We start from the raw sequence: 19,111 nt of genomic DNA, 5'->3' as shown, positions 1-19,111 counted from the left end.
TGATTGCGAAGACCATAGCCTGTATCAGACGCACTTTAGTCTCCGAAGAGACACCATTGCTCTTCAGTACTTTGGAGAGGTCCCTAACAGCGGACTTTCCCATGGCAATGTGCCTTTTAATTTCCTGGCTTCTGGTGCCAAGACTGTTGACTACAGAGCCAAGCAAACTAAAGCTGTGTACAATCTCAATCTCTTCACCATCCATCCTGATGCTGCCAATTGGTCCAGTGGTGAGAATCTTTGTCTTCTTGACATTGAGCCTCAATCCATATTGTGGGCTGCAGTCCTTGACACTCTGCAGCAGGCGCTTCAGGTCCTCTTCAGTTTCCGCAAGCAGGGTTGTGTCATCCTCATAGAGCCCAGCCTCCCGGATAATCTGTTCTGCATATAGGTTGAAAAGGTATGGAGATAGGATGCATCCCTGGCTTACGCCCTTCCCAATTTTGAACCATGCAGTGTTCCCTTGCTCTGTTCTGACAACTGCCTCCTGGTCCAAGTATAAGTTTCGCATTAGAACGATCAAGTGTTCTGGGATTCCCATTCTTCTCAGAGTCAACCATAGTTTGTTATGATCTACACAGTCAAATACCTTTGCATATTCAACGAAATACAGATAGACATTCCTCTGGTATTCCCTGCTTTCAGCCAAGATCCATCTAACATCAGCTACAATATCTCTAGTACCACGACCCCTTCTAAACCCAGCCTGGACTTCTGGTACCGTCCCTTTAACCACTGCTGTGCATAAAGTACAAAAGAGAATGGTCCTTTGCAGGAGGTGGTAGAGAGTTTGTGTTAATTTGAAATTAATGCAAATAATTTGACAGCATGAGGAATATAATGTATTCTCTCTGGTTCTCAAAGATGTTTTCTGACTGTACCAAGTTGTCTAGCAGTTTGAGGGGAGATGGTTTATCTTCTTGGTATTTAGAAATGTGGTGTGTTTTTTTGTTTTGTTTTTCCAGAAAGCTTTTTATCGTCAAGGGAAAATGAATGCTAGTTCTGAACCCATCTGTGGCAGATGGTTAAATAATTGAAAATGTGGCAGCTGGAATTCACCTCGGAAGAAAGGCTTGGTGATCTGCTTCTGAAAGGTCACAAAAAACAAAATTGTCAAAAACAGAATTCCACAGAGTAGAAAGAAATACTTGTAATATTAATATTCGCCATAGAGCCTGTAGAACTATGTCTATATTATTTGGGGCCTTGCTAGCCTATTGAGGCTATGTTTTCAAAACAGTATTTTCAAATACAGGTGAACTTTTTTGGTCATAGTGTCTTGTTGTATTCCTGGGTGAACTTTATTGTTGTTGTTCACTGCAACATATTTTCAGAGGCTGTAAATCACAAAGGAGGAGAGATTTCTCATCTTTCTCCCTTGGAGCAGCTGGTGGATTCGGACTACCTGCCTTTGCATGGACAGCACAACTCCTTACCCTCTAGGCCACCAGAACTCCCTCGATGACCATTAAAGGGGGGGAAAATATCTTTTCCAGAATGTTTTCTTCAACTGTTATTATCTTATTTAGAGCAGAAGTGTTGTTCAGTTTTAAGTGAATTCTAATCCTTTGCCAAAATCTGCAGTTTGCTTTCCTAAGCTTTATGTTCTACTTATTATGCTTTCATTTTGTGTATGTGCAGATGACTGACATAGCATTGATTATTAACACTGATAAGAAGAAAAAGTTTAAAAATATGCCAGACTTGAAGAAAAGCCCATTAAAGGGAAAAAAAGAAAAGAAAAGTGACTCTTCAGTGCTAACGTTCTCTCAGTGATTAATAAGCACTGGCCTGGGTACAGATCTGGATTTCAGATAGTTTCATCATGTTCAGATATTTTTCATATTTTGAGCTTCCCAGTGGATTAATTTCGCATGTTCATTTTTAGAAATTTTTTTCTTTTCCCAGCTGAATCATAGTTATCATCTATGCTTTTCTTTGTAGGAAGAAAAAAAGAAGTTTGACAAAGAGACAGAAAAGAATTATAGCCTAATTGATAAACATTTGAATTTATCAGCAAAAAAGAAAGATTCCCACTTGCAAGAGGTATGTATCCTTTGTTTCTTTTAGTTTCTAGAATTTAATAAACAATATATGTTCTTTTTATAGAATGTGATTTTCTCTACAAACTTTCCACCTAGGATTATATAGAGAGGAGGAAAAAATGAACAGGGATAACTATAAATTAAGACAAAAAGACTTTGATGGGTTAAAACATAAATATAATAATGATTAATTCAACATAAATTCCTATCAATAAAAGGTTTGATTCTGATGATTTCCTCCCCCTTCCCGAAATAGTAATTTTTACAAGCAGTATTGAAGAATAGATTATTTTTGAGAACAGATCCATTAATTGACTTTCATATCTTAAATTAATTTAATAATAAGTTCATATGCCATTTTGCTTTTACCTGAAGGCACCATTAATTTTATTTACCATAGAGATTCAGAAAGTTCAGCTTCATTAGAAAGAGATTGCCAATTTTACTTCTGTTAATAAAACTCACTGATTTTGGGGTAAGGACCAATATGTAAGGAAAAAGAAATTCATGTTGTATTTAATATTTTTCTTTCTTTTTGAAATTCATTTCCACTTTTTTTTTAACATTTCAATATATCTTGAATGGTTTGCTTAATTATTTATAATCTGGGATATATTCTGTCATTCAAGAAATCTTAGGACAACTCACCAAAGTATGTGTTTATTTTTCATTTATTTATATTTAGATGCATGAAGAATCTGAGTATAAGGTACAACTATAATGTATACTTGTAACATCAACAGAATAACTCTGTCAGCTCCTGTATAAACGCAATTACATTTAAATGTCAAATACTTGTTTTGAAACCATGTGTATGTATGTAATTAATGATTTATTTTTGTTTAGACATTATCCTCATGTTCCACTGTTTTCTTTTTTGTCTCTCCTACCTTTGACTGACATTTGGATGGTGTTTAACAGATTAGGAAAGAGGAAGGCGCTTTTATATCCCATAATCCTCACAACAATGCTGTAGGTAGATAGGCCTGCATTCTCTCTTTGTTCCTTTTCATGTAGAAAACCATGTGCTTGTGAAATGTACTCTCTCATCCCCACCCTCTGCTAATTTTGAAATGACAGCTGTCACTTTTATTGTCCCCCTTCATGTTTTATTTCTTTGATAGGGCCTCACTCTTTCAATCTATTCTCCCTTATTTTATCAGGTATCTTGGAGAGCCTTTCCGCCCACGGTTACTTTCCATCTTTACTTCATTGATTAACTAGATATTTCATTCTGTAAGTAGCTCAGGCAAAATTTTTGAATTCATCCCTGGCCTTTAATCTCACATCGTGCTTTTGTTAGGCGCTCTTGAGTTGCCTATGACTCTTAGCGACCTTATGCATAATAGCTCTGAAGCCTGTCCTTATCTTGAGCCAGTCTCACTGTCTCCAACACACCTGCCCCCATTACTCCAGTTACTGTACTAGTTCGTCTTATTCCGGGGCTCCCTCTCCTGTGCGGTCCCTTCACCCTTCCAAGCATGATGACCTTCTCTAAGGACATTATGGCAACATGTCCAACGTATGTAAATATGGAGCTGTAAAATCCTTGCCTCCAAGGAGCAATTTCACCTTCTCCAGGACAGATTCTTTGCCCTCTTGGCAGTCTATAGTATGTTCAGTACTCTTTTCCAGCATACATCTTCTCTTTGCTCACATCTTTACATCCAGTCTATCAGTGTTTATTGTCTTTGCCTTTAGGATCTGTGTAGAACGTGTTTACTTCTCACTACCATCTTGACCTAAGATGGTGGCCTTATATCTAACGTGGCCTCTTAACTAGTCTCCCAGTTCTGGCCATTTTAGTCCTACAGTTTATTTTCTGCACAACACCTAGTGAGCTTTCATATTCTTCTACTCTTTCAACTCTGATGGCTACCACTGGAGGCCCAAAGGATCTTATATGATTGTCCACACTGACGCTTGCCTCCATCCACTTGCCTTTGTTTGGTTGGCCTGGGACAAGCTTAAAAAAATATCAGGTGTTTAAGCAAGTGAAAGGTACTATTTATAGGATATAAATTAAACTGCGATCCTAAAGAGTTTGCTAGTGTTTGGGTTTTTTTGGTTATTGTTATTGTTATTTTTAGGTGTCATTGAGTCAGCTCCAGATCTTGGCAACCCTGCCCAGTCCAGTCCCGTGCTCATGTTCTCTTTGGTGCATGAGGCTGTTGTTGCAGTGACTGCATCACAGCCATTCTCATTGAGGGTCTTATTTTGCTGCCTTTTAGTGAATTAATTGAGATACTTAAAGAATTTAATAGAAATTGTTGAGAGTGATCATTAACTAAGGTATAGAAATTTATGTAATCCTTTCTGTTCTGTCTTCTTATTTCAAAGAAAATTAACAGGAGAAAAATTTGTCACAAAAATTAAGCATGCTATTCTAATAATTTTGTTAGACTTTTAGCTCTGGCTCTACATGTATTAGACTTAATAGCTTCCACTTTCATCCACATCTCTAAATTCTCTGAAGTACTATTATTATAGCAAATATTGAATACATGAGAAAATACCCTTTCTGTTAATTTTGAAAGTGTATTCTTCCTTTATGAGTTGCCAAGTGATAATATTTTAGCATAAAGATATTAGAGAATTAGATCATTTAGAAGACTTTCTCTGAAGCTAATGTATTCTTATTATACATACTATAGCAAGAAATGGATAGAAATTGTATGGTTAACAGATTGAAATTGTACATTTGTTAAGGATAACAGACTTCTGGTTGGTATATTAAAAACCATACTGATTGCCTTTAGACTTGAGCCAGATTATAGAAAATTGTTCTCCTAGATACAATTTGAAACTCTATGGTATTGGAAGATAAGGTTTACTGATGACATTAGGAATCCTGGGGAGTTAATTATGTATGTTATGGCACAGAAATTCTGTACACTCAGGCCATTAACAGCTTGGTGATTAGAGTTGATCAGCCAGCAGTTTAAGGATAATTGCAAGCACAACCAGTTGAATTAGTTAAGGGACAAAATTGACACGACAGATTTAGCCCTGATAAGCTAACAATTATGGCTGAGGATCTGGAGAAACTGGATTCCCCCTGCATTGCTGGAGGAAAGTATAATGGTGCAGCTGCTTTGGAAACCATTTTGGCAGTTTTTCAAAAGTCAAACAAATAATGAATTACCTCTCTCTCATTGTAATCCATGGGATCTGACTCATAGCTTTTTACTCTCCACTGAATTTCCCAGGCTGTAAATTGCAAAGGAGGAGAGAGAGTACGCATCTTTCTGCTGTGGAGTGACTGGTGGATTGAACTGCCCAGAGCAGTCCCAGTCCTTCTGGACTGTGTCATCTGAACTCCTTTACCTTAGCATAAAAGCCAGTAATTCCATTCCCAGTGTGTACTCAAGAAAACTGAAAGCAGAGACTCCAATACATATGAGCACACAAATGTTCTTTGCGATACTATTTCTAATAGCCAACAGGTGGAAATGATTCACGTGTCTTCTAGCAGATGAATGGAGGAAAAGAAATGACATATCAAAACAATGGAATATTATTCAGTCAAAGGGAAATAAAATTCCGATAATATGCTGCAACACAGATCAGTCTTGTAAAGATTATACTGCGTGAATGTTATCAAACAAAAGGACAAATATGAATGATCTCATGGTTGTAAAATAACTAGATTAGGTAAAAGGATAAAGGTAAAAGTATATTAGTGGTTACCAAGGATGGGAGGAAAGAAAAAATGGAGGTTACTGTTGAAGAGATACTGAGTTTTTGTAGTGCTGTACAACTTATGGAAATGAATAGTGATGTAGCAAAACATCTAAATCCAATTTAATGTCATTTAATAGTACAGCAAAGTGTGGATAAAGATAACAAACTATGTTGTATTTTACAGTAATAGAAAAATAATGTGTCTTTGGTATAATTCTCTTAAAGCAACTTTCTTCCTAAGCATACAATGACAAAATCATCCTTCCTTTATCATGTCTTCATTTTATTAAATGCTAATCCTAATTGCACTGGGAAAATCTGCAGTTAGGAACCTCTCAAAATTATTGAGGGATAATGATGTCATTTTGAGGACTAAGGTATGTCTGATTCAGGTCATAGTCGTTCTGATCACTTGCTGTGCATCTGAGAACTGGACAATGAGTAGGGATGATAGAAGAAGAATTGATGCCTTTGAGCTGTGGTGTTGGAAAAGAGCACTGAACATCCCATGGAGGGCCAAGAGAATGAACAGATATGTCTTGGAGAGGGTGCAGCCGGAGTTCTCTTTGAGGGAAGAATGAGGCTTTGCCTCACATACTTTGGGCTTGTTGCTAGGAGGTGCTATTCCATGGAGAAGGATATGATGTTGGGAAGGTGAAGGATTGGCAAAGGGGAGGAAGACCAGGTGGATTTGACACGGTGACTGCCGCAGTGGGCTCCTGTGTGTCAAGAAGTGAGGACGGCACAGGATAGAGCAGGATAGATCTTTTGTTCACAGGGTCAGTATGAGTTGCGCTTGATTTGACGGCACCTAACAACAATAACATCCTAATTACATGGCCTTTGATTAGAATTATTGCTGGTGACTGCATTGTCAAACCAGTGCTTAGCCACACAAATGTGCCATGGTTTTGAGGTGATTTTAGATAAATTTTTATTTAGATTTACTTCTCTATGCCACTGAGTGGGAAATGACGCTGAATTGGCCCTCTGGTGGATTTTGTTGTTGTGTTCTTCGGTGCGATCGAGTTGACTATGACCCATAACTTCCCCTTGAACAATGGATCTGAACCTTACCCTGCCCTGTGCCATTCTCGTCATCTCTGATACACTTGAGTCCATTGTTACACTATGTCAGCCCATCTTTTTGAGGATCTTTTGCATCCTTTCCACAAAGATGTCTTTTTCCAAGGACTAGCCCCCCCCCCCCCAAGGACATGCCTAGAGAATGTGAGATGAAGTTTTTACCATATTTGCCGATAAGGAGCACTCTGGTTGTACTTTCTCCTAGACATACTTCTTTGTTCTTTTGATAGTCATTAGATACTCAGTACTCTTTTTCAACACCACAAAAAAGGACTCCTTTTTCTCCTTTGGTATTGCTGGTGTATTCTAGCTGCCATAGAGGCACCACCTACGGGTTAGCAGCACAGCTCCTTACTGACTACCCCACCAAAGTTCCTCTGATTTTGCTTTATTAACGATTTTCATATAGGTAAACACTATCATACTTTGGACACCTTGCAAGGAGGGACCAGTCCTTGGAGAGGGATGTCATGCTTGGGAGGTGGAGGGACAGCGCAAGAGAGAAAGACCCTTGATGGGATGGATTGATTCAGTGACTGGGGTAATGGGGGTAGGCGTGTCAGAGATAGTGAAATCGGACCAAGATAGAGCAGGGTTTAAGACTGTTGTACATAGGGCTGCTTTGAGTCACAGGCAACTTGACAGCACATAACAACAACAGCAACACTATTCTACTTACAAAAGCATTTTATGCTAACACACCCCTCCAACCAACTTACTCTGCGTGACATAAATATGTTTTAAATGTAAAATGAACCAAATTAGTAAAAACATCACATGGTGCCTTGTATAGTGATTTCTGGGATGAGCGTTCTTTCACTGCCTGCCCTGTCTCTTTAAAAGCAGTGTGCTTCTAGGGAGCTCTGGTAGCCTAGTGGCAAGAAGCTGTACTGCAATCCCAGAGGTGTGCAGTTCAAATCCACCAGATGCTCTGCTGAGAAGGAGGGGCAGTCTCCTCCTGTACCTGACAGATCCAATTTGACGGCACACACACACACAATAATAAAGTAAAAAATTAAAGAAAAATAAAAGAGCAGTGTACTTCTCTCTCCTTTTTGTTCTAGTGAAGAGAAGATGTGCTGGAACCAGTTTTTGAAAAGACTCTTGAGCAGTTGGTGCTCCCTTCACTCTGAGAGGGTTAGATGTTGAGAGAGCTCAGGAGGTGGCAACTCTAGATAGGGTTCAGCCTCGGTCTGCATGGAAGAGCCACGTTGTTGGAATGGTGCCCCTCCTCGGCTGCTGCCATCACTCACGCAGCGCTGGGGGACTGGAATTTGTCAGCCCTCTCTCTCAGCCCTGGTGACGCACTTGGCTGCTGTCTGGAAGGATGGTGGTTTGCACCTACCAGCTGCTCCATGAGAGACACACCCGATGCTGTCTTCTTGTGAAGATTTCAGACTAAGAAACTATGGAGCGATTCTGTTTCATCACACATAGTCACATTGAGTTGGAAAGGACTCAGTCACACCTTACTAAGAACAGTAGCAACTCTCTCAGGCCAAATTAATCCTTATATTTGTGAATTCAAAGTGATGTTTCTATGGTGATTATTATATTCTTTTTATTTTTAGAAATCTCTCAGTTCTTTTTCATTTTGGTCCATATCTATGTTTGCTTTTTCAATACTTTTCCGACGTGAGATTAGTTAAATTTATGATGTTGTTCAACTATTGATTTTTTGCGTTTTGAATATTTTTTCCTGTGTGACATTTGTTCCATTTATGATGTTGTTCAAGCATTACCATGGCCTGTTTCCAGATTTTCCAATTGTCTTTAACAGATGTCCAGTGGTGGTTTGTGTTTTTTGTTTTGGTTTTTTTTTTTTAAATGTGAATTTGCTTTTATATGTGTGGTTCAGCCTAATGTGATCATTGTGGTCAGAGTTTTTCACTAAGAAGGCTTTACTGTCTGGGTTGTAATCCTTTAGATTCAACCTCATGAGTCAGTTTCCACTCAATAACATAACAATGACTTAACAGACAGAGCAGGGATTGGCAAATGTTGTCTGTAAAGGGTTAGATAGTAAATACTGGAGACTTTTGTGTATAATAGTTCCTATTGCAGCTAGTCTGTCAGTTTTGTTGTAGCAGGAAAGAAGCCATGGAAGATAAAATAATGAACAGGCACGGCTGTGTTTTAATACAACTTTATTGAATACAACAAGAACAGACAGTGGACTGTAGGAGTCTGTAGGGTGTGGTGTGCACACTGTTAATAGAAATCTCCCTTCTCTTTGTATCCCATTTGACTTCTCTCTCTCTCTCTCTTTTTTTTTTAAAACGCAGGCAGATATCCAGGTGGAGCAAAATCGGCAACACTTTTATGAGCTATCTCTTGAATATGTATGTAAGCTTCAGGAAATCCAAGAGAGAAAGAAGTTTGAGTTTGTGGAACCTGTGAGTATTACAGCAAGAAGATCTGCTAGTAGATTTTCACAAAATAATAGAATTATTTTTTTCCTTCCTAGATCTAATTTTTTAAAATCTGAATGTAAAGCAAGGCATTGTAAGTTATAAAGGGCAGTCACAGATAACTCTGAAGTCAAGGAATTACTCTAAATCCCTGCTTCTAGGTTTATTTGCCCAACAATATAAATATTATTCTTGTTACTACATTCACTCAAGAATTCTGCATCTGTTTCTGCCATACTCAAAAACACTCTGAAACAAATTGCATTTGAATATTAAGAAGGATAAGGGGACATTTTTATTTAAATTTCTTTCTAAAGCAAACATATCAGCCCATACTTAGGTACATTAAATAATTAATGGTGACAAAGTCTTTCTGACAAGTAACGTGCTTATGACTTAAGTTAAAATGCGTGTGACTCGCAATTGAGAATTAGTGTGTATAACATTTGAGATAAATTGTGAACTACTCCACATTTCTTAATTTTAAAAATACATAACTTGTGTTTACATAGTTATTTTTTTAAATTAATTGCATATATATTCTCAGAGTAAAAATATAAAATATTTCATACTGTGGACCTGTTGTGTAGAAAGAAAATGTGAAACTCTGGAACTGGAATACAAGATTATATAGAATGAGTTTTACTCTTTGTTATCAAGGGGTTTTTGTGTGTGTGTGTGTGTGTGTAGCTGATGTCTTAAACAATTTTATTGAAATATAATTATTTAGCCATTGTGTGTGTGCTTTTGAAAAATAAGAAAAAATGATGACTAAAAGAAAAACAATTAACATTTGTGAGGCTGTGATCTAGTTAAACCTCCTTACAACTTATTTTTTTGTGAAATTATTTATTGAGCACTTATTAAGGGATAACATTTTTTCTAAGTGTTTTGCTGTGCTTGTTCTTTTATTCTACACAATAATTTAATGAGAAGATATTTTTAATGATCTCATTTAGTTAGTAATGAAATTGGAGAAACTTTCATTAAGTTTCTTTCCCCAGGTCACACAAGTCATATCTGAATGAAGTTAGGAATTGACGGCACTTTGGCTGCTTGATTCCAGAGCACCAGATCTGAACCATTGTAGCAGACTACATTCCAGCATTGGAATAATTTTAAATTCACTTCTGCTGTAACTACTATACCATAGTTAAGCCTTTTCTGCTTTCTGGAAAAAATGAATTGCATCATTTCCTTTACTCTCAATCCCAAGACACTTTTGCTCATTTGGGGACAGACTAGCTGCCCTCTGATCAAATAGGGCATACATTTCATTACAGCCCTGTTACAGTCCTTGGATGCCCTTGAACAAATTACTGAAAAACCTTGTCACACGGAAAGGATGCATCAAAGCCTGTCATAACAGAAAGGAAGTCATTTTAGAGAGCTTTTTGCTCCTCAATTCCATAATTTCACCTTCTTACTTTTTACCTTTGTGGCAAGCTTTCAATTGTAAATTAAAACAGGATTTCTTTCGACTTCAGAGGAGAAATTAATGATTCTGAATTCCTTTTCTCTCATCTTAATCATTATTTTTACTAATTGCTGTAATCAGAACTGACCCATAGCTTCCGCTCCTGGAGGTTTTCAGGAGGTTATAAAGAGCACAAGAAGAGATTGCCCAAACTTCTCTCCCATGGAGCAGCTGATGGATTTGAACTGAGTGCCGTTCGGTTGGCAGTGAAGCTCCTTGTCACTAGACCACCAAAGCTTCCTCGTGAGCTCTGTTTGGGTTGTCTCTGAAATATGAGAGAAAATAAAAATACACCATAAAACACCATATATTTTTCTTTTATAAGAACTAATTTATGAATAGTGAGCAGAAATGGAGAAGACCAATGTCTTTAATCCTTCTCTCTTGCTCCCAGATTTTCCTGTGCTAATGACACATTTTTCTCTTTTGTCTTAGATGCTGTCCTTTTTTCAAGGAATGTTTACTTTCTATCATCAGGGACATGAACTTGCCAAAGACTTCAATCACTACAAAATGGAACTGCAGATCAATATTCAGAATGTAAGCAAAGGAAAGCTTTCTGTTACAGAGAAATGTGTTTTGATCAGTTGACTAAACAGTTTTTGCTACTGAGAAATTGAGGATGGGCTGCCACCTTCTGGTCAATTCTCAGTGTAGCAAACTTGTCTGCGTGGAGCTGGGGCGCAGGAAATTCTGCCACCTGGTGGCTCTTTCTGCTTGTTTTGGGGGACTTTTCTAAGGCTAATCTTTGCATATGATTGAAGTTATTTGTGAGTGAAACAGGCAAACTAACACTCCACTGTAGATTTCAAGCATTTACATATACTGATCTGAAATTCTCTGTTAACTGTATGATTTATTTTGATTTCTATTTCCAGATAGACTTATTTTGTAGTGTTGTTATCAGGTGCCATTAAGTTGACTGACTCATAGGAACCCTTTGAACCACAGATCTGAAGAGAGACTTATATTTAAATAGAATTACTTCTTTAGTACTTTCATGTGCATCTATGAATGTATTTACTGTTTATCATTACAATTTAAAAAATTATTTTCCTTTAGGAATTCACAGACTACTCCTATCTTGGCTAAACAGATTCAGATTCAGATATTTATTCATAAAATAGTTTATGTATGTGCCTTTGATCAGAAAATGATAGATTTTTTTTTCCATGTTGTTTCAGCTGATTTTGGTAGTGACCATATTGAAAACCTAGAATGTTTTGCATAATTTAAACCCTTGTTAAAATTTAACTTGATGATATTGTAGCAAACTTAGAGCACACATTGAAGGCACACAGGCTGAAGGATGGGCATCTCTGATGTCTGCTACCTGCTCTTTATTTTTTTAATTTAGAAGTTAATGTGGGCTCTGGCATAGATTTTTCTTTAGGGCTGCTAGCCCGAAGGCACGCAGTTCAAATCCACCAGCTGCTTTGCAGGAGAAAGATGGGCAGTGTCCTCTTGTGTAATTTACTGTTTTTGTAAATCTCTGAGGGTCAGCTGTGAGTTGGTTTTGACTCTACAGTATACAACAAAAGGCTTCTGTATAGGTTTTTTAAACTTGGAAATGTTGGAAATAAAGATAATGAGGTTTTTATTTTTTAAAATTATGTGCCAAAGTGTTTATTTTCATATTATTTGGGCATTCAATGGGGATGCTGACTTTTAGAGTTCTTGGCTACGTAGTTTATTATTGTTGCGATGATCCTAAGACAAGTAGAAAAGAGTTTCAAAGAATAAGGTATGACTCCAGTCTAACAGAAATTTGTAAAATGCCAGCTGTGCAGGAACAGGATCCTGGTGGTGTAGTGTGTTATATATCGAGCTGTTCACCGAAAGGTTTGCTGTTCAAATCCACTAGCCATTTCATAGTCGAAAGATGGTCAATCTCCTTCTATAAACATCTGTAACCCGAGAAACCTGATGGTCCCTGTCATTTGGAATTGATTCAGGGTCACTAAATTGTAACCATTTTTTATTATCTCTAAATAAATATGCTTCTGGGAGACACCATTCAATCTGTAACACTTTCCATTTCATAATTTACTCAAACATGGTACATTTAAAAAAGAACTAAGCCTTCCTTCCCTATCTTCCCTTACCTTTGCAGTGTAGAAGTGTCAGCTTCAGAGACAGTGGGGCAGTGAGGGCCGGGTAGCCTGTGTGGAAGCATCCCCAGCACAGGAAGTGGATGGTGGTGATGGGGAAAAGTTATCATGGAGAAGAGGGGCTTCAGGTTTCAGGAAGCTTCAGTGCATGGAGCAGATATGTTAATGGAGCAAAATCTGTCTGTATATTGAGGGTAATAGAGCCAAGTGTCTCTCAGATAGAGAACAAATTTACTTATTTAGAGGTGGGAGCAAGAAATGACCCTGAAATATTATTTATAATTTGATTTATAAGTATGAAGCTGTTGATTTTAAAAATGTAATGGAGAATTAGTGAGTCATGAGTTGTTTTTTTGTTCTTTCCCCCCATTTTTTATTAGGAACAGCTCACTGCCATTGAATTAAATCTGACATCTAGTGAATTTACACTGGGTCTCTGAGGCTGTCAATCTTTATCATAGGAGCCTCCTCATCTTTCTCCTGAAGAGTCGCTGGTGGATTCAAACTGTTTACCTTACAATTGACATTACAATATGTAATGCGCTTTATCTCCAGCACTCTCTTTATGCTTGTTTGTGTGCATATACATATGTATATGGCTCAGAAGAAAGGCCTGGTGATTGACTGAAATGCTGTTGACATTGAAAACCCAGTTCTGCACTCAGGGAGTCACCATGAGTTGAAATTGAATTGATAACAATTGGTTTGATTATTTTTGTGTGTGTGTATGTATAAACCTAAACTCAAACCATTGCCATTAAGTTGATTCAACTCATGGTGACCCAGTTTGAGCATAAATTATGCGAGTATTGGATGCAATCTATGGAATTAAGTAAGAGAGAGAGGAGTTTGTATATCTGAGAGAGAGATAAAGAGAGAGAAGGGCATTGATACATATGTAGCATTTATATGGTGTACAGAGGGCAGATTTGGGGGCATCTCAGGAAAGTGATTAAAGAAGGCAATAAAACAAGGAGGTAATTAGTAGAAAGATGGGTGCTTAAACACTGCAGACAAGAGAGATGGAAAGAAAAGCAGAGAATGTCCATCAGCAAATAAATTCTACTGTTTTTCACCACCCTGTAATTTCTTTATGTATATAAACAGAGCTTCTGGTTTTTTCTTCTCAGTTTGTGTTTAATCTGCTATATTTTCTGCTCTTAGCAGTAGCCATTTTTATTGTAGAGAGGAGGAAAGAGAAATTTCAATAATAATTTTTCTGCCTAGTTCCTTCATAGTTTCACATCAGCGGTTTTTTGGTATTAATACAATTATTTCTGAGCACATGTGAAAGAAATGTCCAAGATCCAGGTGATGCTGACTCATGAAAATTTCTTTGGTAATTTTGTCACTTACCTTTTATATACATTTTGAGTGTAGCCATCTGACAGAAATGAAGCCTCCTGGGTTTTAGAAATGCAATTTGCTGTTCTGATATAAAAGCTAGTATTTGTGTTAGGTTGTGGAGGTTCTTTGTTGTTGTTGTGTTTATCTTTTCTTATAAAGGGGAAAAGAAGTAATTGTTAAGTCTCATTACTATCACCTGAGAAAATTCACATTTACTAGTTCACAAAGATTAGCCTATAATTATACAATGACTTATTTATACTCTTCATTAGCTATTTTACTACTATTTTTTTTTTCCTTTTGAACAAAAATCTCAGTAAGAAAAATACTGTGAAAAAATGGGGTTGTACTGAGAAACTTGTAGTCCTGCAGATCAACTACGTACCTTATAGTTCTCTAGGTAGCTCTGGTGTCTTGTTAAGTACTGTGGAGATGGAACTGACCCATAGTTGACCCTCCAGTGGGTTTTTAAAGGCAGTACATTGCATAGGGGGAGATTGCCTATCTTTCTTCTACAGAGCAGCTGAGGATTTGAATCACGTTCCTATATTGCATAGGAGGAGATTGCCTATCTTTCTTCTACAGAGCAGCTGTGGACTTGAATCACGTTCCTTTGGGTTAGCAGTATAACGCCTTCCCACTAAGCCACCAGTGCTACCTGACCACTGGCTCAGTGGTAAAGAATTATACTGCCAAGGCAAAGGTACTTGGTTTGAATCTACTAGCTGCTCGTGTGAGAAGGATGGACAGTCTCCGCTCATGTGATTTACTGCCTCTGAAAATCCTCTGAAGGGTCATCTATGGGTTGGTTCTGACTCTACATAACAAGTTAAATGATGATTTGAAAATGTGAATGAAAAATCTTACTTGAAAAATTTATATATGTGTGTTTTATTCATTGCAGACACGGAATCGTTTTGAAGGAACAAGATCAGAAGTAGAAGAACTTATGAACAAAATCAGACAGAATCCCAGGGACCACAAGCGAGCAAGCCAGTTTACAGCAGAAGGCTACCTTTATGTACAGGAAAAAAGTAAGAGTCGCTCAAACAATGGTTGAAATTCAAATGATTTAAAAATTCTGCTGTGCCTACTGTAAAGAACCCTGGTAGCATAGTGGGTTCAATGTTAGTCTGTTAAAAGAAAGTAAGTGGTTCAAATCCTCCTCTCACTTCTCCAGAGAAAGATGAGACAGCCCATTTCCATAAAGGCTTACAGCCTCAGGAACCCTATAGACCAGTTCTACCCTGTCGTAAAGGGTCACTGGGGGTTGTAATTGACTTGACAGCCGTGCACATTCTTTATTAGGATTACTGTCACATTTTTTGTATAATTGAAGGTTGGGACCAATTGTATTGCCATCTTCCTTTTGAGCAACCTGCATTCCATATATAATCAGTTTGCCTCATGTGCAACCACTGCTTGTCGACCCATACTGCTCTGATGCTTTATACATTTCATAGTCTGATGCTGAACATCCTTCAGTCTAAGATGGACTAGACTTGGAAGAAAGGCTTGGTGATCTACTAAAGACCAGTCACTGGGCACCCTCTTGATCCCAGTGGTCTGATCATCAGCTGAACCTGGTGGCAGCAGAAGACCGTGCAGTGTTTCATTGCATTGTGCACAGGGTAGCCATGAGTCAAGGGCTGACTAGATTCTAGTTGTTAGTTTCATCTAACGACAATGTTTGTGCTGTGAACACCTTTCTTCCACTAATAATCCACACAGCTCCACACTGTGCCTTTAAGAAACTTTGTGAAGGAAGCCAAGATTTGGTATAGGGCTAGGAGATTGAGATTCAAGGACATTGCTATTTGTTTTAAAAATAGTTATCACTTTGTCCACTCCCCTCACCCTTTATCACCAACACCACAGTCTATCTACTACACAGAGACGCACACACGTTCACCCTACATCTTTGTCCTGTCAAGAACAAGAGGGACAAATGTATCTTTTTCCTTTCTATATATTTTCTTTACACATAACTCTACAACCTATACAGAAAATTGGACTCTGAGTTTACATTTTTACTTTAATTATCCAGGTGACTGTAAATAATATTCTCTGGTAGTGTCCTAGTTCATTTTACCAGTTTTTAATATTGTTGCTGTTTTAAACATACACAGTGCATAAGATGCCCTTATTTTGAAAATCAAGAGACCTTAAATGGCAAATTTTAATAATTGGAACTTTTTTCAGTAGTTAATTTCTTAGAATTTAATTGGGTTGATAATTAGTCGAAAAGAAGAGAATGTGAAAATATTTTTATGTTTACTATTTTTCTTCCTCCTGAACCTTGAATGTAATTAGAATGCCTTACAATTTTAATTTTCAATTCTAACTCCACAGCAATGAGTTTGAGTTATGTTTTTCTAATTTACAGGATTTTTAAACTGACTGGTTTAGTAACTGCACTTTGAATCAAAGTTTATATTATGGGTAATGAGTAGAATGGTACTTTTAAAATTTGTCACATTTTAGTATGTTGTTGTTAGGTGCTGTTGAGTCAAGTAAGACCTTAGGAACAACAAACCTGCATCCTGTCCTATCTTGTGCCATCGTCATCATCTCTGATACATTTCAATCCATTGCTGCATAGACTGTTGTTGTTGTTAAGTGTTGTCAAGTCATAGATGACTCATAGCGACACTGTGAAGGAAAGTCCTGACCACTCATAAATTTCATTGTTTCTCTAAGTTCCTAGAGTTTCCTGAGGCAAGCTGTTTCAGAAGTGGATGCCATTCCTGCTTCCAAGCCTGTTTTAATTTGAGAGTTCCACCGAACACTGTCCACCATGAGTAACTATTATTGTATTTGACATCAATGTCACAGTGTTTTCTATCACAGCAACCACAAGTTAATTTAGTACAGCATATTGACAGACCAGTGCTATACCACTTAGAAGAATGTTTAAAACCAATTAAATACGAGGCCAAATCTAATCAGCTCACACCCAATTGCAAGCAACAGTCCTCACCCATGCCTCAACCAAAACAGAAAATATAACTTTATAGAATCCAGCAGTTTCACTATCTTCCCAAACTGGGAAGCATAAACTAGCATAATCTTTATTTTTAATGTAGAAATGAAATGACTTGGTGGAAAAATTATACATGCTATATCTTCTTATTCCTAGTTTTTAAAATTAAACTTGAAAGAACTAAATTAAAATAAAGATAATATAGGGATGAGTATAAATTCTTAGTAGTCTATGCCATCCAAAATTTACAGACCCATTTGCATTTTAGATTTATAACTTTTGCTTCATTTATTGGTTTGGGGAGGGCTTGGGAGTCCTTGAGTGTGGCTAATGGTCGGGCACTTGGCTGCTGATAGAAGAGTTGATCATATGAATTCACTCAGGGTACCCCGGAGGAATGGCCTCTGAAAGTTTACGCTTATTGAAAACCCACCTTCTCTGATACACATGGAGTCACCATACATTGGAATTGGCTAAGTGGCACTTGGTTTGTTTTGCTTTCATTTGGATTGAAACCGCACGGGTGAAAAACAGTAGTGGTCAATTCTTCTGTCATTTACTGTATGCTGCCTACTACACTAAGCTTTGTATACAGTTTGTCTCATTTAATGTGCAACAACCCTGTGAAGTAAAAGATATAATTGTACTATGTACAAATGAGAAAATGGAAAGATAAATAATATTGATTATCCAGTTTTCAGATGCTAGAATTGTCAGAATAAAGTTGACTCTGTCCTCTCCTTTGCTGTGCGTAGGTAGAGCTTGGACGAGTGTCATTGAGCTCCATAACCTCTCTGTTCAGAGCCGGTTGAGTGGTGGGGAGGTGGGTGTGAGCGGAGCATGGTGTCTTAGTAGTGGAAATAAAGATATTTGCAGTCAGAGACTTTGATTTGAAGTTTGTCGTCATTTCTCAGGCCTCTCTACTAAGCTTAAGTTTCTTCAGAGCAAAATGACACAAATATACCAAACTCCCCTTTGAAGTTTTTTCCGTAGTAGTAAATGAAATGTCTCTTACATATTTTCATGAGTCTGGAATATTGTATGAATGTTGTTGTTGTTGTTGTGTGCTGTGAAGTCAGAACTGGCCCATACTTGATCCTCCAGCAGATTTTCAGCTGCAGTGAATTGCATAGGAGGAGATTGCTCATCCATGGAGCAATTGGTGTGTTAGAACCATGTGCCTTTGAGATTGAAGCACAGTTCCTTACTACTAGGCTACCAGAGCCTCCTATGATACAAGAATGAATGATAATTGTTTAAAATATATACACCAGTCCAGTCTTTGAATTATTCAAGATTTAAGAGGAAGTTTATTGTGAATTATTATCACTTTCATCTTCCTCCTCTCCTCACACCCTCCGTATTCTCAGACAGTATAATTGGGTTTTCCTAAAGCTAAATGCATTCCTTTTTAATGAGATCTTTTCTCCCTGCACCTCATCTACCAGCCCACTACACCCTGCAAACTAAATTTGCTCTTCTAAGTTGAAGATGTTTGTTTGTTAGAAATTATGGTAATAATAGATGCTAAGAACTTGGTTTATCCTTTTAAATATTCCTAGTTGGTAATAAGTAATTCAACAACATTTTCTGGGCAAGATTTTTGTCGTTTGTTTTGTTTTGCAATTTGATTTTTCTTGTTCTATAAAATTCCAGTTGGCAGAAGCTTCAACATAGACTACTGTCCTTTAAGAGCTTTAATGGTTATAATATTGTCTGAACAAGAATTTAAAGGAGCTCTGGAAAAGTTCTGGTACATATATGGACAGTACATTCCCATATTGAGTCGAGTCTTCCTCATTTTTTATTAGTGAGGGCTACTGTTTCTTACCGGTGTGTGATGAGTAAAAACAATAGATGGTTTTCCAGAGTAAGTGCTTTTTCTGAGCATTTTGATTTCTGCAGGTCTGTGATTTTGAGAAGTCAGGATTGAGTTTAAAATAATTCCTGAATGAAACTGCTAAATC

General features: G+C 37.4%; 1 protein-coding gene across 1 annotated transcript in view; it reads left to right on the top strand.

Annotated features, from left to right (window-relative positions):
* Positions 1 to 19,111, top strand: part of ARHGAP10 (Rho GTPase activating protein 10) — a 446,487-nt gene that overhangs the window by 166,198 nt on the left and 261,178 nt on the right. Inside the window, exons 5-8 of the mRNA XM_006886993.1 lie at positions 1,945 to 2,046; positions 9,101 to 9,211; positions 11,139 to 11,243; positions 15,066 to 15,195. Of these exons, the coding sequence (XP_006887055.1) occupies positions 1,945 to 2,046; positions 9,101 to 9,211; positions 11,139 to 11,243; positions 15,066 to 15,195 (448 nt within the window). The remainder of the gene's footprint in view (positions 1 to 1,944; positions 2,047 to 9,100; positions 9,212 to 11,138; positions 11,244 to 15,065; positions 15,196 to 19,111) is intronic.

The sequence above is a fragment of the Elephantulus edwardii genome, unplaced genomic scaffold (genome assembly GCF_000299155.1).
Source record: "Elephantulus edwardii isolate Elephantulus edwardi_28Jun2011 unplaced genomic scaffold, EleEdw1.0 scaffold00053, whole genome shotgun sequence".
Classification (NCBI taxonomy): Eukaryota; Metazoa; Chordata; class Mammalia; order Macroscelidea; family Macroscelididae; genus Elephantulus; species Elephantulus edwardii.
The sequence above is the reverse complement of the archived record's forward strand: the minus strand, read 5'-3'. Positions and strand labels throughout refer to the sequence as shown.